Source organism: Fomitopsis serialis, assembly GCF_022376445.1.
Source record: "Fomitopsis serialis strain Sig1Antser10 chromosome Unknown B0H18scaffold_58, whole genome shotgun sequence".
Classification (NCBI taxonomy): Eukaryota; Fungi; Basidiomycota; class Agaricomycetes; order Polyporales; family Fomitopsidaceae; genus Fomitopsis; species Fomitopsis serialis.
Window position 1 is genome coordinate 176,137 of NW_025955018.1, and position 23,456 is coordinate 199,592.

Sequence of the window (23,456 nt, forward strand, 5' to 3'; positions counted from 1 at the left end):
CTGCAGAAGCGTGATTAAGTTGTACGACACGCCGTTGGCTGCTCCGCTGTCTGCCTCCCATCATGGATGGTCAATTCACTTCTTGGCTGATGATATCTTCTGTGACAGGACGCCGAAATGAAACCGGCGCAGTTAAGCAAGATGCGACACGCCTATGCACTTATAAAGACGCGTTATCGTCGCCCCTGCCTCCGACTGAGTCAGACTATCTCCCACCATGTCGCAAATCGGCGTCGTCTACACCCTGAACAGGCTTCGCAGCCAAAGTACGCGTCCGTGCACGCTCTACGACTGGCAGAACGAGGGGTCACGTATGTGCGCGTGCAATGGGTCGACCTGGTGAACACCGTACGCTTCCGTATCCTCCCCGTCTCGTACTTCACCAGACTTTGCGAGACGGCGCGCCCTGGCGTGGGCTTGTCTCATGTAACGCTGGGACTGGTGGGACTCAACGCGGCCGAGGGATTCAACGGGACGGGCGAGCATCTCTATGTCATCGACCTGAACAGTTTCCGTCTGTGCCCGTACGCCCCCGGGCAGGCGGTGGTGATGGGCTGGTTTCAGGAGAAGGCCCCGCTTCCGAACGGCAGTTTGGCCAACCCGCTGTGTCCGCGGACTCTGCTGAAGCGCATCGTCGACGAGGCTCAGGCCAAGGCCGGGCTCTCCTTCCTCGCCGGGTTTGAGTCCGAGTTCATACTCCTGAGCGCGATATCTCCCAAGCCCGTGACGGTGGTCGATGGCGATTGGTCGTGTTCAGCGAATTCCGGACAGGTACAGTGGGGAACACTGTATTGATGGAGATCGCAGACGACCTGCAGGAGGCGGGGCTTGAGTTGCAGATGATACACGCGGAGTCGGCTCCTGGACAGGTAGCTATCACCCGCAGCTCATTCTAGCGATTTGTATGCTGACGAGCGACTGACAGTTCGAAGTCGTCACTGGCCCTCTGTCCCCGCTCGAGGCAGCCGACGCGGTTGTGCACACCAGAGAGACCATCTACAACGTCGCCAGCAAGCATGGCCTCCGTGCTACGTTTGCCCCGCGGCTGCACGCCGACAACTGTACGTCTTCCTATCAGCCAGTCACCACAGGGCGCGGCTGACTCGCAGCATCCGTCTCTCGCAGGCGGCAACGGTGCGCACCTGCACTTCTCTGTTCATTCAAGCAAGCCTCCAGCGACCGGCGCGCGACCCGACGCCGCGCTCGCACCAACGCTCACAGCGACGGAGCGGTCCTTCCTCCAGGGCATCCTCGAGCAACTGCCTTCCCTCTGCGCGTTCACGCTGCCCACCTCCGCGTCCTACGCGCGCATGGTCGACGGTATCTGGGCCGGCGGAACGTACTCCTGCTGGGGCATGGACAACAAGGACGCGCCGATCCGGCTGTGCGGCACGCAGGGCGCGCACCACTTTGAGATGAAGACGGCGGACGGGACGTCGAACCCGTATCTCGTGCTGGCGAGCACGCTCGCTGCGGGACTGCGCGGCGTGCTGAGCGGGGCGGTGCTGACGTCGGGCGACTGTGCGAAGCCGGTGGCGTTCATGAGCGACGCGGAGCGGAAGGCGGTTGGCCTCGAGAACCCGCTGAGGCTCCCGCGGACGGTGGGCGACGCGAGGCAGCTGTTGCAAGGAGATCAGTACCTCAGGGAGAAGCTGGGCGAGGAGTTCGTGACGAAGTATGCAGCTGTGAACAAGGTGCGTCGTGCCCTGTTTGTGGGGCGACCTGCGCTCACGCACTTCCCAGTTGTTGGAGCAGTACATGAGACTTCCGAGTGAAGAAGAGACGATCACGCGTCTGGTCGAGTACTACTGATGATCCGGCGGCAGTAAGGCCGTGAGCCTGTACTTTATGCACGCTGATCACCCGAACGAGCAAAACCGAGTCTATGGAGTATCACACATAGGAATTCCTCTAACACGAGCTGTGATACTTGCGTCGACTATGTACAGATTGTGGAGCACAGCCGCTTACGGCGATTATATCTGTCCAGGTGTCAGAATCACAACAAACGGCAGGTATCCATCGAGTCCGCCGATGGCAGACGTTGATCCAGCTGTGTCAAAGGGTGGCCGCTGTACGTGACCCGTCGGCACATATGACTAGCAGGGATCGGAAGTGAGACATCTGCCCGTTCACGCAAAGCAGCTCACTCACGTCTACGACAAATGTACCCAGGTGAAGGGCTTGACTAGACCGCGGTCAGACCACGGCTGGAGAAACCCTCGAAACATGGCCTCGAGCTTCCGTTTCAAATCCTCGACCTCAGCCTTGCTGCGGGCCATCCAACTCCACCCTCAGATCCCACATGTCCATCTTCACGTCGACATCCTTCAGCGCATCGAAATATGGCTGGCTCATGGCCTCGTGCAGGGCCCGCAAATCGAGGTGCCGGAGGGCTGATGCAAGGTGCTCCAGGACAGCTGCGAGGGGGACGTCCTTACCGCCGCGCTCAAAAGAAGTCGCGATCACGATGTGCTCGAGCTGGTGGCGGACGGTGGAGAGGACACCATGTAACTGGTGCGCTAGCCTTTTGTTCGTGTCAAGCCCCAGACCTTCTGTGGTGAGGGGGATGCTGTTGATATAGAGACCAAGGATCGCAACGTGAAATACTGCACTAGGTCGCCGTGGACATCTGCATCGTGCATGTGCGTCAGCGGTCGGAGCGACTCGTCCCAAGTTGATGTTGTTACAACATTCGTATCTGTCTGTTGTGAAAACTCATCCAGCCACCGGGCGCGTCGTCTGAACCCCCGTGCTTGCCTGGTCCAAGCAAGGTGAGCCCTCGAACTGTCTCGCTTCCCAATCACTGCTCAACTTCATCAAAGTTGTCCTAGACACGCTTGTATCATACTTCCCTCAGGATGAAGACTCAAACGTCGACCCCGATGCAACCACGCCTTCAGCCGCTCTACCCCGGGCCCCACTTTGTAGCCCTAGTCTACAGTATCTGCGGGCCATGATCTTAACGAGCTCGCTTACATCGCTGGCCAGGGCAAAGATGCAGAAAAAGAGGAGGCCCGCGGAAAAGCAGGCCGGCTACCGCCACCAAGGTGGAGGAGTCGTCTAGTACCTTTCTAAAAGTGTCCGCCAGGTACATGCCAAACGCTTGCGCAGATCCCACAGCGGCTGCTCAGCCCCCTAACGTTCACGACGGACAGACATTCTTGGGGTGCTCTACTCCTGTAGGACAGCGACACAGAAACACGACCCCTGCGGCGCAGTATGCCGTGCAGGTGAGTCTTGCCGGTGACGATAAATACATCTAAGTTTCCGAATGCTAATTGCACCCGGTCTCTAGGTGATCGAGCTCTCTTCGTGCGCCTCCTGATGCGCACTTCGCCGAGTGAGAAGATCGGCACTCCAGCCACGTTCTTACGACACGGCGCTGAAGCTGGGAAAGGATGTCGGTATACTATTGAACAGCCTGATATGGGAAGGTATACAGTATTATAACACGTAATGGGTTCGCGGACTCCTCCAAATCAATTCAAATCGTTAGAACATAAGATAACCCATGTTGTAACCCGAAGTAATGCAAGCGTTCCGACCATCCTGAATTACGAATGCAACGTAGCCTGGGTCAATGAATGTCGGTGTATCCGTGAATGCGTGGCTCAATGATTTACACGAATTACATGTAGTAGGTGGCACAACGAGTGGTAGCGGGCGGAGGGAACATGGCGGGGTAGTGGTGATAGGCGGTGACATGTGTGGGGATCAAGGTGGTGGTATGTAGGTAGCCAATCGAACACAAGGAGCTCTAATCTTCTTCTATGCCAATACGGTTTCACGTCGCGATGCCCATTGGGTTCTGGTAGGCCGCCCTCATCCTCGTCGAACTTGGGGGCCGCATCATGGTAGGGCGCGGCTTCGTCTTTCCGTCAGGCCCAACTGACGGCGCCCTTGTCGCAGTCGTTGGTTGCCCGGTCGGCTGTCGACCTCTGGGGCTACTGCTGGCTATGCTGGCCATGCTGACGTTGCTTGCCGTCGACAGTCGTGACCTGTCCGTTGCGTCTGACCGACGCCGCGAACTATCGACGTCCGCAGTACTGTGGCCTTGCGGTAGCTTTATCGGCCGAGCAACCTCCACGGCCCGTCCATTTGCCCATGCAGTTGGAGGCGCCACGGTACGTGCTGTTGTACCGCTGGGACCTTGTCCGACACTGGTACTACTTGCCGTCCGCGAGAGCGAACTCCGCAACGGCCCCGCACGTGATGATTGCCGCGACAGAGCACGGGGAGCTGGATCAGACTTGTAGTTAGAATCCATGTCCGACGACGATCGCTCAAGCCTGCGGGCCGCAGGAAGACCGCGTATAGATGGACCCGGTGGCGCTGACCTCGGTGTTCTGGGCGTTTCCTCAACATGAGATAGCCTGCTGGAGGAACGCATCGGGCGCATGGACGACATGACGAACGAGGCATGGACACGGAAGACGTGCTAGGTTTTCGGGAGAGGTCAGAGGGAAGGGATGCGCGAGGTCGGCGTTCTTCGTCGAGGCCCATCTCGTTGAAATGTCGAGAGAGTGACGAGGAGGTCGAGGTCGATGAGCGGAGGCTAGCGGGGAGGGACTTGCGACCCAATGTGGTACTCGACAGCTTGTGAGTGAGTGGGGATGGTGCACCCTCATCTTCACTGTCACTCCAGCCCAGTCCGGTGGTAAGACCGATGCCGCCTCGAAGCAACTTGCCGTCACGATGTCGAACTCGTCTGTAAACGGTGTCCCGTCCGTCTTTGAATAGACCAGTCTTCGTCATGACGGAGCCCGCTAATGATTCCTGTTAGATGCTTTCTGTACACGAAGGTGTTACAACCTACCATTCGAAACGACACTCATGTGGCTACCAGGGCGATCGTCGACCGGCTGAGACTGAGACTGCGGCAGAAGCTTCGAGTTAGGTGACAGCAAGCCATGTCGCAACATCAGATTGCTGCGCGGCCGTAAAAAGGTCAGCACAACTCTGAGACATGAACGGGATATCACGCACGGCAAAGGGGTGTGGATGTCAATGTCCGAGTCTGAATCACTTCCCTCCCCGTCCAGCGCCCGGTCCAACTTCTCCTCCTCCTCCACATCCACAATATCCACGGGCGTTCCCGTCGCATCCAGTAGAGAACCATAATCCTCAACGAAAGAGTCGTCTGCGGGTTCTTCAGCTCCCAGCCTCATAGGCAAACTCGGCCGTCCTCGCATACCCTCGCTCGTCTTGCGGGACCTACTGCTTACGAGCGTCGTACCGTCACTAACGTGTCGCCGGAGCGACCGCGCACGCGTACGCGAAACCGAACGAGACGGGCAACCCGATGACTTCCGTCTCGGGCGAGGCGTCTTTGCGAGGATCTGATCAATGTCTGGACTCTCTGCCCCCGCCCGCCGCGGCTCCATGGGCAACGGCGGAAGGGTTTTGTCCAGCAGCTTCTTCTTCGGACTCGGGATCGCCTTCGGCACGGGTTCCGCAATCTCGTCCTCCTTCTCGTTCAGCGGGGGGAGGTCGCGCATGTCGATGGACGAGATCGAGTCGTTCGCGTGGTGGCCGCGTCTGCGGTGCGAGTGTTCCTTGAGCACGGATTCGCCTATGCGCATCAGGCCCTTCTCGTCGTCGCTCATCTCCGGGTCATGAATCTCGTCGAGCGACATCCGTGTCAAATCGGCAGGGTCCTCCTCGCGTATCCTCGAATCGAGTACCGGAGACCTGTCCACACCAGCAATGGTGCCGCGCCATGAGGTCGGCGCGGCCAGCGAGCCGTTCGAGGGATAGGAATGGAGGGACCGCGTCGACTCGCCGCCTGGTGTGACACTTGCTGACGGTGATAGCGACGGGAGGCTGTTGCTCGCGCTGGCGCTGCTCGCTGTCGAGCTGCGACGTGAGTAGGTAGAAGTCGAGTTCACCGACATCTTGGATGTGCGCCTGGACCGCGCCGCGGTAATGAGCATCAGGGTTTCATGCTGGGAGACCGGAGAGGGGCCCGGAACGGGAGGGAGAGGAGTAGACGGTGGCCTCGAGGGTGGTGGGTTCACAAGGGTATCGATCGGCGAGGTAGGGTGATTAAACGAGGGCGGAGGGGATGGCCCGAATGACGAGCTCGAGGGAATGTGAGACGGTGGGAGCGGGAAGGAGGATAGAAGAAGGGGCACCGCGGGGCGACGATCGCGCAGGCTAGTACGAGACTCCGTAGTAAGTGTTGAGGCCATGGTGTGCGGGCGAGAGTGCGCTGCAACAAATCATCAGCTCCTTCACTTCGGAGCGAAAAGTAGAGACCACTCACCGGCTACTGTACGCTGTATGTGACACAGTTAACGAAAAAAATATGAACGGAGAATTCCCGGTCCAGTCTAAGCGAGGTCGTCGTGCCGCAAAGAGGCAGCAGTTGCGAACGAGAGAAAACTGCCTGCGAATAATATGAGCGTCAGCGGGGCCGAGGTACGTGCGACAGATCCGCCGACTGGCGGACTTGTGTCGATCAGCAGCGAGTGAGCGAGCGCACTTGCCTTCCAGTGACAGCGAACGGTGGCGTCGGACTTGCCGTGGGTCCGGACAGGCAGTAGGATCACTTCAAGTTTCTGTCAAGCATCGGGGAGAGCATGAGCCAAGCAACAGGGCCGGTAATCAAAGGAGCACGAAGAGAAGACGTGGGGCAAGCATCGCGAGGATGGCTGCCTCAGTAGGGTGTATGAGCTTGCAGCTGGTGTCCAGCGACCGTGTATCACTACTTATTCCCATCTAGGTCGCGCTCGCCATTAGCAGCCTCCCGCGCACCGGCGCTAAGGCATGCACCGTGGATACCCCGCGCTGCTACACACCGCCCTGGACACCAGGCGCATTTCGCGGTGATGCACGACGTGTCTCCTCGAGGAGAAGGCCTAAGCCACGATCGAACGGAGTTGTACGCACCCAGATGACACCAGATTCACTCTTCAAGGTCTCTGATCGGCTTGGCAAGAACGTAGGTCGTTCGTTGCGACGAAGCCAAAACAATGAGCGGAGGGTACGGTTAAAGCGAGCGACAAGCTAGATATGAGCGCAGGTCAATGCGTCCTGTCGGTGGGTCGCCTGAACCGGTATGCCAATTGTTCTCAGAGCGCCAGGGAGAGCTTGACGCCGAGGGCGCTGGTGTCTGTGTAGTAAGCGTGGTTAGCACTCAGTCTAGCAGCTAGAAGCGACACGAGCGTAGAAGACAGAATGCAGAACGATCCCGCGACGTCAGGCCCACCCTCGGAAAGGTTCAGTTTTCGAGGGGCACTCTCCGGCGTTCCCACCATCACTTCCACACCGGCGCTCGCAAGGCTCTGATGCAACCCCGCGAGGCAGTGAACTCTGAATTGACAACATGCCCCAGGGACGTTGTGGCGACGGAGATACGCGGCGCACGCTCTCTGGACGTACATGGCGGACGTGCTCTTCCCAGAGATACGCCACCACTGACTGTTCGACGATCGCTGCAGTGCAGCGTACTCTATCACAAGTCTGCACGCCGTGCCACCCTGCGCTCCTGGACCGACGGGACACCGATTTGGAATATTTCCGACGCAACGGAGGTGTGCAATGAATGTCATGAAGCCATATGGCAACACAACCACCGTCGTGGCGGCAATTTGTCCACTGCCTGTCTGCGTGATGCATGTTATGCGAGGGGCGAGCACGGCTCGAATGTCAGTGCAACCGCCTTCATATCACCGTACCTGAAGAGGCGACACATACGTGCAGACAATGGGATTCCCATGTTGTCGCCGTAGAAGGTCTCTGCACAGTACACGAACCGGAAAGTTGTGCGAGGACCCGATGCGATACGGCACGCACACGCCAGATGCATGCTACGAGACGTGATGGAAGATCTCAAGCTGCGAGCAAGGCAATGTTCTTCGACGTGGCCCGCAAGATTCTGCGCCCTACAAAAGTGCCCTGCAGTGACAGTCATGTTTGAGGTGCAGTCACCGGGCGCCTCGAACTTGATCGCCGTTGACAGCTGCAGGCCAGTTTGGGTCTACTTCGCCATTGAGGAGGACGGCGTGAACCCTGCGCAGGTGGCGAAGTGACCGTTTCCGGTATGAAGAGTGCCTGCGTAGGTAGCACGGGTGGGGTGGAAGCGTGGCAGGACTGCATCCGCAACCTTGCATGGAATCACGGACCCGGTGTCCCCCGCTCTTGGACCGACAAGCATTGAAGTGCGACTCACCTGGCACCGTACAACCCCAACCACTCAGATGCGCAACCTCCCGACGGCGATGATGGGCGAACGAGAGAAAGAAGCGCCCGATAGCAGTTGATCAAGAGTTGATCAAGGCGGGCTGGGAAAAAGACCGCGCGTCAACGACCACTGCAATTATTACGAGAGCGCCACCTGGGGCGCGCCCTGGTAGCGTATCTCGAAGCTAGGAAATGAAACGTACATGTGCGAGCGACGGATGGTGGCGTTGACTACCGTACCCGAACAGACCCGAACTATTGTCGTAAGGGCGCCTGGGGCGTACCGCGCGCCGTCTGGTGAGAGTAGGCTGTCTGGTCTCGACACAGCTGGCGAAGGACGGACGGGAGGGAGAAATTAGAAAAGAAGGATAGTGTGCCGGGGTATGGAGGTGGGGGAAGGCGGCAAGTTCGCTGGTCGTTCCGCTGTCCGAAAAAGATCCAACCTACCGCATCGGGCGGCCACATACGCCTAGCCAGATTAGGCCAGTCGTAGCCACGCCATCAATGGGGTGCGGGAAGGTGCGGGCGATGTTCGGATTCGCTCAAATTGACATTCGCACAGCTGGGAATTTTCCAGATTCTCAACATTGAAAATGGACAGAGTGTTCACACCATAGGTACGCCCTCTTGCATTTCTTCGATCGCCGTCAATGGTCATGAATGATATGTTTTCGGCGAAAACATCACATCTTGCGCGCTCGCCGCTCTGAGGAGCGCCGGGTATTGAATTCACCCTCTCATAAGACACGCTCGACCAATCATGCAAGGCTTCCGCGGTACTTAGGTTTACCGAAGATTTCCCTTCCCAATTTCCAAATCCTTCTCCTCCTTCAAGTTGCGCTTCTCAGCATCTCATCCCCGCATACGGCATGCGCGAAGGACGGATCGCATTCATCACTGCATAACATAGATACATAGATGTCACACAACGACCTCAGCGTGGATGACGGTAGGCGAGGGCGGTGAGCTGCTCTGCGACCTCTGCTGCTCCAACGCTGCATGCACATGCCATATCCAGGGGCTGCGCGTTCCGTCTACATGGTGACGAAACCGTTAGCGCGATCACAAGCACTCACGATCGCGCTAGTCACCGTCCAGCGCCTCGTGGTTACGGGACGACCGTTGTGGCGTTCCGGTGCCAACGGCCTTGCCAGTGCAATCTCCCCCGCTCGTGGCTGCCGAAGCTTTCCCACCGCTTCTCCCGGGGCAGTGAAGGCTTCGTATACTCCGTTATTGCTTCGTTATTGCTCTATCATCACTCTTCCACGACTTGCTACGGATGCTGAGCATGTCTGTGAGTCCGAGCAGGCTTCGGCAGTAGAAGCATCAGTATCAGTATTATCGCTTTCGTAAGTGTTCCGCACATCTTTACTTCCATGACTAGATCCGCTGACACACAACGCCTACATATATGGAACATCCATTCAGTGTTCACTGGACCACCTTCGCGGCAGCTTCATCATGGTCTCCAGAACCGAGATGGCAAGTATCCGTGCTCCGAAAGGCTTCCGGAGGCGGCTCCCCCGCCTGCGCATGAAGCCTGGCCGCGGCGTAGAATCAAATCCGTCATAACTTATGCATGAGCAGCTGACACGATTCGTACCGGACGCGCCCCCTGTAGTGAGTCGATCGTTAGCAATTGACCTCCAGCACCTCGCTAACGAGCGGGAAAATCCAGTCCCTCTTCAGAAAACATCACTGGGTCAGAGGGCCGTGCTGATTACTTAGTCCATGACCTCGAGAATCCAAAAACCGCGTAGCTCGGTACGTAAGTACTCCTCATATTATGTCACAGAGTCAGGGACAATCCCCCGTACCGGCGATTCATCCACTCGTCGTCAAGCAGACAGCCCGCCGTTGCACCCGCGTCGCACACTGTCGCTAACTTGGCGTGCGGTGCGAATCAACGGAAATTCGCGAGCTACTAGGTGAGTCTCGAGCAGGTCTCGAGCTGTCCGTTTGTCTGATCGCGCCTTCACTGGTCAAATCTGACCTACTACGCGGCTGCCCCAGTCGGTGTGCAGTTGCCGGCGGTGCAATGGCCGGCGGACTTGCTCAAGGCAGTATGTCAGCGCCGGGAGCCAGGTGAGCAGGATGGTTGGAAATTGGTTGGGAGAGCGCGCAGAGGCGCGTAACTGCCCCCAAACTGCCCCCAACGCCGGCCCACGGTCCGTAGTAACTAAGTCCAAGCAGTCCTAGTCGAGGGACACTCAACTGGCAGCACGGCTGAAGCCCGAGATCAGTTTACCCTTCATTAGAATGCATTGAACCCTCGGGTGGTGCAGTCAGATACAGTAGGACATGACGGTGCCCCCCCTCCCCCCGACCCTCGGTTTCTCATTTTGGTCCCCGGTCCATATAACACACTCGGGATAACTTACCTGCCTCAGTCTCCCTTGCCCATGGCGGCCGAACCCAGCAAAGCCCAAATACTCGCATTTCCCACGTCCCACCCCAGAGTTCAATTTGAATATCTGGCGCAACTATCAGTCGTCCCCACCAAGCGTGTCTTCGCTTCCACAGCGACTTCACTGATGCCTTCCATCGATAGCGTCCCCAGGGCAGTCGCATAAATAGACTCCAACACTACTGCTACATTCTAACGGATTGGACGAATGCTCTCGCGCATCTCTTTGGGGATGGAAGAACATCGTTGATAGCGTCGTGTTGCGTAGTACCACTCCGAATGAGGCTACACCCGCTCGTAAGGCGTCCGAAGTCGACGGAACTGGGAAGTCGGAACAGCCGTAGTACCACCTACCGTTCCGAGTCATTAGTTCAGGCTACGGTGTATTCGTTATTCAGGATGGTCGGAACGCTTGCATTATTACTGCGGGTTATGGCAGATTATCTTGACGGTTTGGATCGATGTGGAGAATCCCGCGACCCATTACGTGTTACCATACTGTACGCCCTCCCATATCAGGCTGTTCAATGGTACACCGACATCCTTGGCCAGCTTCAGCGCCGTGTCGTAAGAGACGCCGCACTTAAACGTAGCCGGACTGTCGATCTTCTCACTCGGCGAAGTGCGCATCAGGAGGCGCATCGAAGAAAGTTCGATCACCTGTAGACCGCGTGCAGTAGCATTCGGAGATTAGGACGCTTCGGGTCCGGGCAAGACTCACCTGCGCGAAGATCGCAACGCGGGAGATCTCGACGTCGGTGTACTCCCCGGGCACGGTGTACTGCGGGGCAGGGGGGCGTGTTTCTGCGTCGTTCTCCTCCAAGAGCACCCCAAGAATGGCGACTAGCCTATCCAACGTGAACGTTAGGGGGCCGAGCAGCCGCTGTGGGATCTGCGCAGGCGTTTAACTGACGCACACTAGAATGGTAATGCCATGACTTGCCTTCGTGGCGGTGCCCGGCCTGCCTTTGCGCGGGCCCCCTCCCTTTCTGCGTCTTCGCTTGCGATCATCCAGACCCCGCCCGAACATCCGCACGTCGCTCTTCGGCGGGTTCGTGCTCGCCAGGAACGCAGCGACAAGGACGAACTTCGCCATCCGCGGCAAGTCGTCGACGCCTCTGCCAATCATGCCGTCCGCATTGCCGAGCGCAGCGGACCGGAAGGCGTGAGGAACCTGGGAGGGGTGCAAGGCAAGGAGATCCGGAGGTGGCGCATGCGTGCGCGCCCAGTCTGCGGCGTTGGTGAGTCGGGGGTAGAGTGCTTCCAGGGCTGCGGTGAGAGAGGGCGTGAACAGGCGGAGAAGGCGGAGGCGAGTGTCCTCCGTCGGCGCGACGAGCTCGGGGGGGCCCATCTCTTCGTCCCCTTCGTCATAATCGCCTCGGTTCGCGAGGTATTCCTCGTACTCGCGCAAGCGCTGCCTGTGCTCGTCGAGCACTGGCTGAATGAACCCTGGCCAGCGTGCCGCGGCGATGTAGGCGAGCTCGTTGGGATCGTGAGTGAAAGGTCCGCAGATGCTGTGAACCGTCGCTATAAAATGGGTGTAGAGTGCTGGAAGACGGGGTTGTAGGCGTCGGGATCGACGTTCGAGTTTACGAGAGTTGAACTGTCCTGAGGGAAGTATGATGCAAGCGTCTCTAGGACAACTGTGATCGAGGTGAGCAGTAATACATGGGAAACGAGACGGTTTGAGGGCTCACTTTGTTGGAGAGGACAGGCACGGATATGTGAAGAGGTTCAGGCGACGCGCCCAATGGTGACCGGAGGTCCTCCCAGCGGACGTCGGATACAAAAATCGTGACAATATCAACTCGGGACTGTTTCTCGACACGTTAGAATGGGTGCGTTCGCATGCGAACAAGACTCACCAGCTCAGCGAGCCGTGTGAGAGGCACCAAGAGCTCGGGTGTGTTCTCCTTAAGTCGCTCTGGACGTTCCACCACGAGCACCATTCTGCATCTCTCCCTACCCCATTGCTGTTCGTGTTTGCTCTCTCTTTGCCCTTCCTGCTGGGACTTGCCGCCGACTCCGACTGACCCGCCTCCGCCTCCGCGACCACCGCTCTCAGGCCATGCAGGAACGTGTCGATGCTCTCATTCCACCTCTGCCCCTCCCCGCTCGGCCCAGCCCAGTTTTCGCACCCATCTTCCCAGGTCGGTGTGTGTCGAGCGAGCGCGTTTATGACCGTGTCATAGAAGAGGCGTGGCGTGAAGCAGGCCACGGCATTCGCGAACGCGTACCTGAAGCAGGGAATTTCCTCAGATAAGTGCTCAAGCAGACCACGGAGACATTCGGATGCGATGCGAGCACACTCCGGGTCGTAAACATGGATGAAATGAAGTGGGCTTGTCGCGAGTAAGGTGGCAAGCTGGGTGGTCACGTCTTCATAACCAGGATGTGGCCGCCACGTCTTTTGTGAGTGTACATCATAGAATTGGCACCCGTACGCGTAATCTGAGTGGGCAACAATGTGGTCGCGCAGTTGGAAGAGTCAGGCAGTAAATGGCCGGCTTCAACAAGTTGGTTGAAGCGGGCGATCATCGACCTCATAAGGCAACGGTGTCACGTGGTGCTAGACTGACCACGACAATGGGCGCTAGCAGTGCTAGTTATCCCCACATCGACAGTCGACTCTTGACTTGTACTGGTCTACATCCAAACTCTACCGCGTCTATATACTCTGTATCTACTCCTTTCCTCACGCTGTGCCCACATAGTTCAGAATCAGTGTCGGAATACCCTTTGTTCGCCGCATCGCTGAGGATGATGGCGAGCAAGGCCGGTGTCGCGAGGACGATGGCTCTAGAGGAATGACGTCGTTTGGTCCCGGACTGGAGCGCAATAGTTGAAGGCACGACACCAGCGCGACACTGCACTGCTCCTCTTCACTTGTCTCCCTCAATTGTCCTCCCCCCTCCCAAGTTGAAGAGGTCGTATTTGTGGTCTAGCCACGGGAGATAACTCCTCGCTGTCGTACGATTGTCCATGAGCAAGCTGGAAGTTACAGATTCGTCAACTCATAGCCCTGAATGTGCCTACTGAGCACTCTCAAGCTCGCACATCTTCCTCGACTGTCGGTCGGACTACCTCGCGCGGGAAGACACGCTCCGCATGTAGCTTGGACTCTGCGACGACCCTACTCTGGTCTAAATCTCGTACCGTCGCGGAGACAGCTGCTTGCCGGGGCTTCAAGTCTGCCTTGGACATCTCAAGTCGCTTCGCAGAGGCGATGGGAGCAAACCACCCCGCAAGAGGTCGAGAACACCAATGTGGAACACTCGCGCTTTGTCGCAGAGGCTCCGGCCAAGGCGCGGTGGAAGGAATCGGCGAACGGCATGAGCGGGACTGAGGCGACGGGCGAAGACTTCGAGTCCATCAGCGAAGGCAAAGGTGCGCATATACTCACCCCATGTACCGCAGGACACGCCGTTTACCGGAAGTCACCCAGGAAAACTCTCGCCGACGTCCTCCCACCTCTTCAAGCTCATCCTCCCGCTGGGCCAGCTCCGCTCGCCCGACAGGCCCAACAACAGCATCAAGCCGCCCCCGCCGACCGTCTTCCTCCTGCACCCCTCGCAGCCCCTCTCGCACGTCGCCCGCCTCATCCTCGCCCAGCTCGCGCCCGCGACGCCGTCGATCTCCTTCCGGAGCACGACGCCGAGCATGCGCACCCTCCAGTGGGCAGACAGCACTGACGTCGGCGACTTCATCCGCGACGCCGCGCGTGCGACCGAATTCGTCTTGCGCATAGGCGAGGATGTGGACAGCGCGGAGCCCCGCGCGACCATCCATGTCGAGGTCCCCAGCTTCGCGGACCGCACGCGCTTCCTCCGCCGGAAGCTGTCCGTCGTCGAGGAGGAGCTGCACGAGATGGAGGCGCTCAAGAGGGCGTGCGACCGCGAGGCGCACAGCGGCGCGCGCAGGATGGCGGTGGGCGGGCTCGCGATGCTTGTCGTGTACTGGGGTGCCGTCGCGCGCCTCACGTTCTGGGACCTCGGCTGGTGAGCGCGCCTCTCGTCCGCCCTCTCACTATCGTCTGACCGGGACTCCGCGCAGGGACGTCATGGAGCCCGTCACGTACCTCTCCGGCCTGAGCATGGTCATCATGGGCTACCTCTGGTTCCTCTACCAGGGCCGGGAGGTCTCCTACTCGTCCGTGCTGCAGCGCTCCGTGTCCGCGCGGCGCGAGGCACTCTACAAGGCGCGCGGGCTCGACGTCGACCGCTGGCTCGACCGCGTCGCCGAGCGCAAGTCGCTCCGCGCGGAGATCGGGAGGATCGCGGAGGACTACGACGAGCGCGTGTGGAAGGCGCGGCAGGAGGAGCGGGATGAACGGCAGCGGGACGTGACGAGGGTGCGCGACGAGGGTAATGGTGCGGCGGAGGATGGCGCGAGTGAGCGCCTTGCGCCTGTGCCGGACTCGGAGGAAGGGGATGGAGATGGGGCTGCACCGGCGGGGGAGTCGTCTGCGTCAACGGAGGCACTAGAGAAGCCACGGGATGAGGACGAGGGAGCCCGGATTCTCACAAGACGAACACGAAAGCATAGAATACCACGCCACGGCGCCCAGACAAGCTGCCGCGATCATTTGAGGTGTAGGAGAGAAGCGCGTCACGTCGATGTGAGCGACTACGCCATCGTTGCGGGGGGAATAGGAGGTAGTTCAATTTCGTCATCCAGCATTGAACTACCTACGCGACTGCGACGCGCGCCAGCAGTGCGTGCCACCGTATACTTATAAGCAGTTACATGCAGTCGCGTATCCGAGAGAGGCCCCCATTTGTCTACATCTAGCCTACTGTACCCTATTCTCAATATCGCACAATAACAATTACCATGCACTGGTAGGGAGGGTGGGTGCGTGGTTAAAATTGATGGAAACAATATTCAAAAAAGCTCCAGGCGTCAGTGGTGGTCCCCCGTCACACTGACACAATTGACCATGCAGACCCAGGTGACATTGTATGCAGTGCCACAGCCGTCCCGCATTGCGCAGAAGGCATTCAGCAGTACTTGCTGTATGGTCTACAATCAATTCACTTTTTCACATCCCGACGAGACCACGCCCACGTCCACACCCGCAGGCTCCCACACCGAGCCCAAATAACCTCCACCGCTCCCACCCTGACCCCCGAAAACGCGGCCGCCTAGTTGGTCGTCGCGTCCGTGTACTGCGTCGTCGCAAAGCCCACCTGGCTCGCTCCCGAGTCGTACACAAAGTAGTAGCGCTCGAGCCAGGTCATGCCGTTGATGAACTCGAGCCCGTTCTCCCCGCTCGAGCCCATGTCGCTCACGACGAGGTACACGTAGTCGGTGGTGCCGCCGATCGCCGTGTTCAGCTGCGGGAATCAAATGAGTGCGCATGCGTTTAGAGAGACGGGGCGGAGGCACTGACGGAGCGCGGCCAGATCTGAGCGTTGGCGGTGAAGGTGTACTCGGTGCCACCGATCGTGAAGGTCATGTCCTTGAGATTGTTGTACTGCGACGTGCTCAGGCGCAGCAGGCCGGTGTTGTCATCGAGCGTCGCGCCGGTCGCGGAGACGTAGCGGTTGTACGCGGCTGGACACACCGTCAGCGCGTCCGTAAGTGGACGCCATAAACTCACAGCTCGGGATGTAGATGAGGGTCGTGCCGGTGTCCACGATACCCGCCTCGTTGGAGAAGAGCGTCTCAGAGCCATAGGAACGGTCTGGGTATGCCGACGTAGTCTCCGGCCGGCTCGGTCGACGTGATGTCGCTGCACAGAGTATGGCCGCTCAGCACGGCCCCAGAGCAAGGTGTGATCATGCACGGCTTACTGTAGGTGAGGGTACCGGTGTACAGCTCGAGTCGGCGCCGCCGAAGGTGAGCACGCCGTTGGTGTCCGAGCCAGAGCTGCCGGTGATGGGTGCGAACGAGATGCCGAGCTCCTGTGCGGAGATGAGGCCCTGCGAGTACGCGTTCTGGACGACGGTGGGGATGCACGCGCTCTCGTCCGTCGTGAGCGTGCCGCAGGTGAGGTCCTCCGGACCGAGGCTACGTGACTAGGATCAGATGCTGAAGACAGTGAGGACGTTGGAGAGGGCATACCCGAGAATGCCATCGACGCCCGAGAAGCCCGAGGAGGAGGAAGCGACACCGATGGACTGCCCAGTGATGGCGAGGCCGTCCGCGATCGTGACAGTGTCGGTGTACTCAGTGCCCTCAAATTCACCCGAGCCGTAGGTGACCTCCTGCGGTGCGACGTGAGTGGCAGCCTGCTTATACTGGGCGAGGTATACGCACGACAGTCTGGCCAGTGCTAGTGGAAGTGCTGGTCTGTGTGTATGCCTGGTTGGCACCAACCCAGGTATTCGAGCTACCGGTGTCGACGATCAAGGTGTCTACGTACAGCAATCATCTATAGGAGATCGGGCGGCAGACGGCATACTCCTTACAGTCCGTAGCGGGTGAACCAACACCAACCTTCGACAGGGTCAGGCAATGTCAGGAGATGCCAACGTCTATGCTTACGGTCATGGTGTACTCCACGGCGCCATTCGTCGCGTCGGTGTTGAACACAGTCGCCGCAGCGCTGAGCTTTTCCTTCACCAGCGTCTTCGCATCGTTGGAACACCGGTTGTTGCATCCACACATGAGGTTGGTGATCCGCACGCGGTCCATGTCGGGTACGGTCGACCCGTTCGTGAAGGTGAACTTGCGCGTGAACGGGACGCTCACGGGGGACTTGTCCCGCACGAGGGGCGTCGCCGTCGCGGCCAGTGCGCCGAGGAGGGCCAGGTAGCCGGAGAGGCGAGACAGCATGGTGCAAGAAACCGGTAGCACACGGTCAGGGAACTTACAGGGGTGTGCATAGCTGCTTTATAGTGGGGCAAAGGCCCCCAGGCCACTTACGAAGATAGCTCGCAGTGAGAGTTTGCAAGGTCGAGTGCGCGCATTCAGAGCGAGGCCGGAGAACACCCGAGCAGTGTTGGGGAACATCAGAGCCGGACACAGTCCGGCGGTACCAGAGGGGGAAGTGCACATGCCATATGTACGGCTGCGCAGGGATTGGCGGATGGAAATAGACACGTACTGCGATAAGGCGTCGGATAGGGAGCTATTCACAGTTGTATTCAGACATGTTCGAGGGAGTGTCGATCATATTGCTCGTAGCAAGATGCATGCCCTACAGATCTCATCTAGGACGTTCGCTGTTGAGCAAGTGAAGATGGTTTTCTCAACGGTAGGACGCACATTCCGAGGTTGAAGCCTGCTAGGGATACCTCGTGCTTGAGTTCTGGTTGAGTTCATACCGAGATTTGTTCGGCAGAGCCCGTCTGCACTGCGCTCATTTTGCGGAGTGTCCCCGGCGCGGATCGAGAATGGAGGCCATGTCATTCTCAGGCAGTCGTCTTGGCGAGAAGAAGTCCAAGCTCGAGGTTGCGCGGCTGCCGAGCTGCCCGACGACAACAATGTACGAGAGCCGGCCTTCCGACACTAATCGTATTCGCGGTACCATCGATATCAAAGTCGCTGTGGATCTATAGATACGGACTGTCGAGAAAGCCAACATGCTCTTGCAGCTCGGTGAAGCTGGTTGACTTTCGGCCTTCACGTCACCACGAGTACCTGTCCGCTGAAGACGCCATCTCCGCTGGTTAGGTAAAGCCTATGTTCAGAAGTAATGAGAGCATATCGCAGTGACGGAATCGTCAAACTAAGATAAACGCGTACCTAGATACGTGGCCTAGAGGACATCTTCTGTGTCCCTCGGACGATGATCACCTGAGCATGCTTGATCCCAATCAATACAATCCCAAGGACCCACTGCATGGCCCATGTGGAATCCTGGGACACATACGCATGGTAGCACGGAGGATGAACGTGCGAGGGTGCACTGTGTGCCTGAAGAAGTCGGTCGACGTAGTCGATCCTTTCGGCCTTCCTTCGGTTACGAGGACGTTCGAGTAGCTGCATTCAGAGAAACCGACTTACCAGAGTGTCTACATACATACTGCCAGTGGGTGCCACTGTCGAGTCGTGTGAACGACAGGGATTGTTGGGATTGTTGCGGAGGCCGCGGGACAGGGGTTGCTGTGTACTGTAATGGCTTACCTTCAACACTTCATCCGAACTGCGGACAAGCAAACGCTGACCCTCGTGCTCGTGAACTCATCCTGTCCACGTCCAGAATCTCTCGCGGGTCATGCTGGGTGAGAGAAACTCATAACACGAGGTCAGCTTCATATACATCGCATCCTTGCCGGTTGACGAAGACGGACGACTGAGGCAGGCCTAGAAACAAACCGTGTCTCGCCGCATTTGCCATCTCTTTTGCAACCTGGCTGGACCATCTGATATACCACAATGACAGAGATGTCCTGTGAGAATGGAACATGCGTGAGAATAGACATTCACTGACTAGATAGAATGTATACTACCTGTCGCTCGAGCGGTTCCCTCGAAGCGGGCACACGGACGTGCCGATGATCCCAGACGAAGCACATAAAAGTACGAAGGGCGTCCTGTCGATCGACAGAGCAAACAGCGACAGACCCTGGGTTGATCGCTGACAGGGACGGATGGAGAATCAAACCTCGTCTGGGAACACAATGCGCATACATTCGATAGCATGAAAGCGGTACGACAGCAAGTCTTGAGATAGGATAAAATATGGGACTCGCATGCAGGGTAGATGGCTAGAAGTCGCCAGGAACAGCCCAGGCGCGGCAACGCAAATTCAGAAGCTGGCTGTATGCGCAGCGTCCAGATAAAGGACACCGTCTTGGCGGATAAGTCGTATAGCCCAAGAGGGTGTAGCTCTGGCCGCAGAGGACGGCGAGATTAGCTCGCTTGGTATCTTCACGGATGGCCGTGCCCAAGTATGATGTGAAGGTGCTCAGGCTCCGCACCTGGGAGTCAAGCAATCTCCTCTGCCCAACGCAGAACATCCTCGGTTGACGCGCTAGCCTACAACCGGACGCATTTTTAGAGGGCACCCAGGATGCTAGATACATGCTCACCGTGGACGTCCCTGGTCCTTTGTCACTACGCGAAGAGCTTTGCCTCCGAGCCTTCTGCACCGTCCACGCATTGCAGCTAACTGTGCCTCCAGCCCGTCGCATTTACTACACATGTCAAAGGTCAGCGACACAGAGCGGCTGAGAGGCTGAGTCACCACGCACTCATGTATCGCTTTGGTCTCCTCCTGCGCACTCGAGCTGCCTCCGCATCATGAGCTCCAGGTTCCGCGAGCTTGCACGGGACGCAGGTCGTTGCCGCGGCCATGATGTTCTGGCCAGAACGGTGACCCACTCCACTTGTTTCTGCCATTCCGGAGGCGTGGCGGACGACGCGGTGGGTGGTGGCGCGAGTAACGCATCTAGGAGCTGCGAGTAGGTTACGAGCATGGACCGTAGGATGTTGCTGAGTGCAGGTCGGCGGTCTGTGTGGCTTTAGTGGGCGTTACCGTGGCTGTCGACAAGCGACTTACCGACGCTGGGGTCCGCCGGGTACAGTTGATGGCCACCAAGCTCTGCGAGTGACGGTATCGTCTCCTTGACCTGATGAATGCGTAGAATAGTGAATATATGCGCAGTATCTGAGTAGGGCACGTCCGTACAAACCATGTGTCTCCGAAGACCGTATAGTGGCCCCTTCCAGTATCCAGTCCACTCTCGGCTTTTCAAGCTGCACGAGCGGCCAGTCTGGTACGTCCGTCTGGTCCTTCAACTCCTCATATTGGTTGACCGTTGAGAGGTCCGTGTCTTCGAAGCGCTCGTGGAGGAGTCCGAGCAGATTGAGGTTGTGCGTCGTATACTTGGTGTAGTGGGAGGGTGGTGAGGGGAATGGATTCCTCAGTTCAGTCTCCTCATCGTCTTCCATTTCAACTCAGAGAGTACAGAGTGTGAGAGTTCGTTGAGAGGCAGCGTCGTCGTCAGAGTTCATCAAGTCGAAGCAGCGAGCAGTTGCAGGCAGTTGCGCGCTCAGCTCACCGCGAACAGCGCGTAGACGCCCCACCTCCTGCTGATTTAGACGCCTGTCCACTGCTCGCGCTCATTCGATCATACACTGCGCCTCACACATATCGCAGCCGTTACTTTTGCCCCACCATGTCTACAAGGAGGAGAGTCGGCTTCAGTAACACGACCTCAGAGGCGTCGCGGCGGCAGCTGATGCAACCGGTGCCCTGCTGGGAGAAAGTCTGGGTGCTCCCAGACAACGCAGGGCCAGGTTCGACTCTGAAGATATACAAGTGGGTGAAAACCGAAAAGAAGCAGGTCTGTTCCTATTCTGAGTCTTTTATCTCGTTCCCATTGACCATATGGTAGCAATTCAGTGACGATGAGAACGAAACCGACCAACCGCTCGCGCCTCTCCCCGAACCAGATGAGGTCGAGGTGGTCGATGGCGACGAGGAGATAGACCAAGACGAGGCCAACACGTCCATCGCTCCCGAGACTGCCGCCGCCTCGCGCGACGTCTCCGAGATGCCCATAGGGCCCAAGGACGACGCGCTCTCCAAGCCAGGCACGCCGAAGCCGCACCCGCTCTCCATGTCCTTCATGCCGGAGCCAGACGTGGACGACGCGCTCGACGACCTGCTGAAGCCGCGCGAGGGCGAGCTTGACGCAGCGGTGGGCGCGGACGGGATGGGCGACATGGGCGGTATGACGCTGGACATGTCGGGCGTGGGCCCGGATGGGGAGCCGTTCGAGGGCGCGACCCTCAGTCAGCTCCAGTCGGATGATGCGCTGCTAGGTGCCGGTGGGCTCATGGATAGCAGTATGGACGACCCATTCGCACCCCCTTCCTCGTGAGGCAATTCGGAGACAATGTCAAGCAGAGGCAGTTCGCAGTGCGGCACCCTCGTTGTGATCAGATCCTGGACAATACCGACGGTCGACCAGGAAGAACATGTCCAGTCAGGAGTGAATAGTGCATGCTGTGGGGACGTGAGGTACGATAGGTTTTGTGAATTTGCGTTGATGTTGTATGCTCAGGGAAGTGTGTACGGACGCAAGACTGCCAGGGGACGGACAATAGTACAGGAGCCAGTCGCAGCAAAGAGTGTACATACATTCGCTTGAAGGACGCAATGTTTGTTCGCTTGGAACTTTCTGGATGAACATATGAGAACCCGTACCATCATCTGTACGCACACCCGCTCCTCCGTCACCATTGAGTAGTTGTGTAGCCTGGTCATCAGGAGCACGACCGCTGCGTTACATACTAAGCCTGCGCTATTTCTGCATGAGCGCTGGCTCACACTGCAAGATTGTTGTATCGCATCATGGCATAGGCACAACAAGCAGCCTAATTACACGATAATCTGGATTCAATGAGATGAACTGAGAGCATACATCGACTGAGTTAGTATACATTATAATCATGGTACCTGCACAGGCAGAGGCACTGGCCCGTTACTCTTTGAGGGCCGACGGTGACGAGGGGGAGGTACGCTGTGACCAAGGCGGAAAACGCGACGCTGTGTAGTAAGAGGGAACATATATCAGCCATACAACTCGGGGAGGGCATACAAAATGATGTAACGCACAGCACGGAGGTGATAGGGCTCGTGCCGCCGTCCTTCGTGCGTAATGGGTGCTGGTTGATCATGCTGTTGAACGAGAGCACCAAGGCGGGCCATGCAAGATATCTGACGAAATACACGGTCAGCGATGGACTCGGAGCTAGTTTGAGACAGACGCACCGGTTACGAGTGACCATGATCAGACCGGTCGCGAACAATGCTGCGAACGTCCGGCACGAGCTCAGCCGCTAGCACTCCATCCACATATTACTTGATACTCACTGGTTGCGCTGAAACCGTCTGCAACAGCTCCTGTCTCAGCATCGCTGACACGAAGCTAGGGGCACATTGAGTTACTCACCGACCGAGTCCGTCTGCCATGACTCTGGGAACGTCAGAGCAACCTCCGCTGAGGCGTCTCGCGGGTCGTCGGCCGGGCGAAGTGAGGAGGGAGTTTGTGGGATGCTAGACATCGCTGAGTGTCTGGGCGCAGCGTAAGGTGCTGAAGAGATGCTTGTAAGTATTGTACAAGCAGTCCCCGACTCCGACCGGAGGGAGGAGGGCTTTGTCGACCATAAGTCGTTCGCAGCCGGCGATGCCGCTCCCTCCGTGGGAAACACGTGACTCATAATTCCCATAAGCGGTATCGCAGCAATGCTCGAGTGTCTTACGAGGCAGCGCGAGGCGGTTGGATCCTTCCGTGCTTCTGGCTGCGTCTGGACGCCTGGATCTTTGACCATCGAATAAGTCCTCCCAAAGGTAGGAGGGCCTCTATTATGTTGAGAGCCCTCGCATGTACTGTAGTATGTATTACGGTAAGTAAGTTCGCCGTGTGGCTCAGACTCGTGGAAGCCCGAGACGCCCGGGCGGCGAAGCCGCCGCGGGCGTGAGGGCTTCCAATTGAGTCTCCATACCATTCCGATGGTACTTACAATATTAAAATACACACATAATATACTATGGTGCCGCTGTGGCAGGCTGAGTATAATAGCTGTGTGCCATGCAGGAGTCGGGGATCGGCGCTTGCGCCGCTACGATACGACCGTGACGGCGGTAGAACATATACAGTACGAGCGCTTGTATGGTCTGTAGCGATCCACGTGATCGCAGTACACTTGGGCGTCTCCACGGGCACGAAGGATTTCAATCCTCTACTGTTCCGAGACTGAATGGCTAGTATCATACCATGATCCATCGTGTCTGTTCAAATGCCATTGTACAGTTATCAACGACCTTGATATACTCTCAGGCGCATAGACAGGTCTACTTAGTGAGTCTGCTAATCTCTCGCACACTGCAGTTGCTCATCAATAATCTATCGACGAGACTTCAGATGCCTGGAATCTGCCTTGGCGTAGAACCTCAACCCGT

General features: G+C 57.9%; 8 protein-coding genes across 8 annotated transcripts; 3 read left to right on the forward strand and 5 right to left on the reverse strand.

Moving 5' to 3' along the window:
- The first annotated feature begins 58 nt into the window (after window positions 1-58).
- On the forward strand, window positions 59-2,226 carry B0H18DRAFT_1020269 (glutamine synthetase guanido kinase). Its single transcript, XM_048029473.1, has 7 exons — window positions 59-235; window positions 262-751; window positions 772-869; window positions 926-1,061; window positions 1,126-1,694; window positions 1,744-2,115; window positions 2,176-2,226. Exons 1-6 carry the CDS (start codon window positions 218-220, stop codon window positions 1,810-1,812), a joined length of 1,380 nt encoding a protein of 459 aa, XP_047890989.1. The 5' UTR covers window positions 59-217; the 3' UTR covers window positions 1,813-2,115; window positions 2,176-2,226.
- Window positions 2,227-2,262: 36 nt separating this feature from the next.
- Window positions 2,263-6,194, reverse strand: B0H18DRAFT_1121259 (uncharacterized protein; the record flags this gene model as incomplete). Its single annotated transcript, XM_048034301.1, has 6 exons — window positions 2,263-2,614; window positions 2,691-2,760; window positions 4,419-4,769; window positions 4,820-4,932; window positions 4,990-5,143; window positions 5,198-6,194. 6 exons carry the CDS (start codon window positions 6,192-6,194, stop codon window positions 2,263-2,265), a joined length of 2,037 nt encoding a protein of 678 aa, XP_047890990.1.
- A 4,907-nt stretch (window positions 6,195-11,101) lies between these two features.
- On the reverse strand, window positions 11,102-12,989 carry B0H18DRAFT_847912 (origin recognition complex subunit 5 C-terminus-domain-containing protein; the record flags this gene model as incomplete). The annotated part of the gene is made up of 6 exons (XM_048039572.1): window positions 11,102-11,254; window positions 11,316-11,486; window positions 11,514-12,228; window positions 12,272-12,408; window positions 12,460-12,582; window positions 12,648-12,989. Coding segments are annotated over 6 exons (1,641 nt in total), but the record flags the coding sequence as incomplete, so codon positions are not given.
- Window positions 12,990-13,620: 631 nt separating this feature from the next.
- Window positions 13,621-15,216, forward strand: B0H18DRAFT_1121261 (uncharacterized protein; the record flags this gene model as incomplete). The annotated part of the gene is made up of 4 exons (XM_048034302.1): window positions 13,621-13,981; window positions 14,040-14,592; window positions 14,648-14,985; window positions 15,191-15,216. 4 exons carry the CDS (start codon window positions 13,621-13,623, stop codon window positions 15,214-15,216), a joined length of 1,278 nt encoding a protein of 425 aa, XP_047890992.1.
- Window positions 15,217-15,443: 227 nt separating this feature from the next.
- B0H18DRAFT_1095608 (acid protease) lies at window positions 15,444-17,374 on the reverse strand (the record flags this gene model as incomplete). Its single annotated transcript, XM_048032421.1, has 8 exons — window positions 15,444-15,930; window positions 15,987-16,150; window positions 16,197-16,328; window positions 16,389-16,606; window positions 16,661-16,803; window positions 16,856-16,953; window positions 17,008-17,035; window positions 17,084-17,374. The coding sequence occupies 8 exons, from the start codon at window positions 17,372-17,374 to the stop codon at window positions 15,739-15,741; spliced, it is 1,266 nt and encodes a 421-aa protein (XP_047890993.1). The 3' UTR covers window positions 15,444-15,738.
- A 1,758-nt stretch (window positions 17,375-19,132) lies between these two features.
- On the reverse strand, window positions 19,133-20,522 carry B0H18DRAFT_1020293 (uncharacterized protein). The gene is made up of 6 exons (XM_048029474.1): window positions 20,249-20,522; window positions 20,175-20,228; window positions 20,046-20,115; window positions 19,769-19,997; window positions 19,576-19,618; window positions 19,133-19,522 (listed from the first exon to the last, which is right to left on the reverse strand). Exons 1-6 carry the CDS (start codon window positions 20,435-20,437, stop codon window positions 19,472-19,474), a joined length of 636 nt encoding a protein of 211 aa, XP_047890994.1. The 5' UTR covers window positions 20,438-20,522; the 3' UTR covers window positions 19,133-19,471.
- Window positions 20,523-20,664: 142 nt separating this feature from the next.
- On the forward strand, window positions 20,665-21,372 carry B0H18DRAFT_1121264 (uncharacterized protein; the record flags this gene model as incomplete). The annotated part of the gene is made up of 2 exons (XM_048034303.1): window positions 20,665-20,832; window positions 20,884-21,372. 2 exons carry the CDS (start codon window positions 20,665-20,667, stop codon window positions 21,370-21,372), a joined length of 657 nt encoding a protein of 218 aa, XP_047890995.1.
- A 362-nt stretch (window positions 21,373-21,734) lies between these two features.
- Window positions 21,735-22,643, reverse strand: B0H18DRAFT_1020299 (uncharacterized protein). The gene is made up of 6 exons (XM_048029475.1): window positions 22,447-22,643; window positions 22,368-22,385; window positions 22,266-22,305; window positions 22,110-22,211; window positions 21,980-22,040; window positions 21,735-21,950 (listed from the first exon to the last, which is right to left on the reverse strand). Exons 1-6 carry the CDS (start codon window positions 22,556-22,558, stop codon window positions 21,942-21,944), a joined length of 342 nt encoding a protein of 113 aa, XP_047890996.1. The 5' UTR covers window positions 22,559-22,643; the 3' UTR covers window positions 21,735-21,941.
- Window positions 22,644-23,456: the final 813 nt, after the last annotated feature.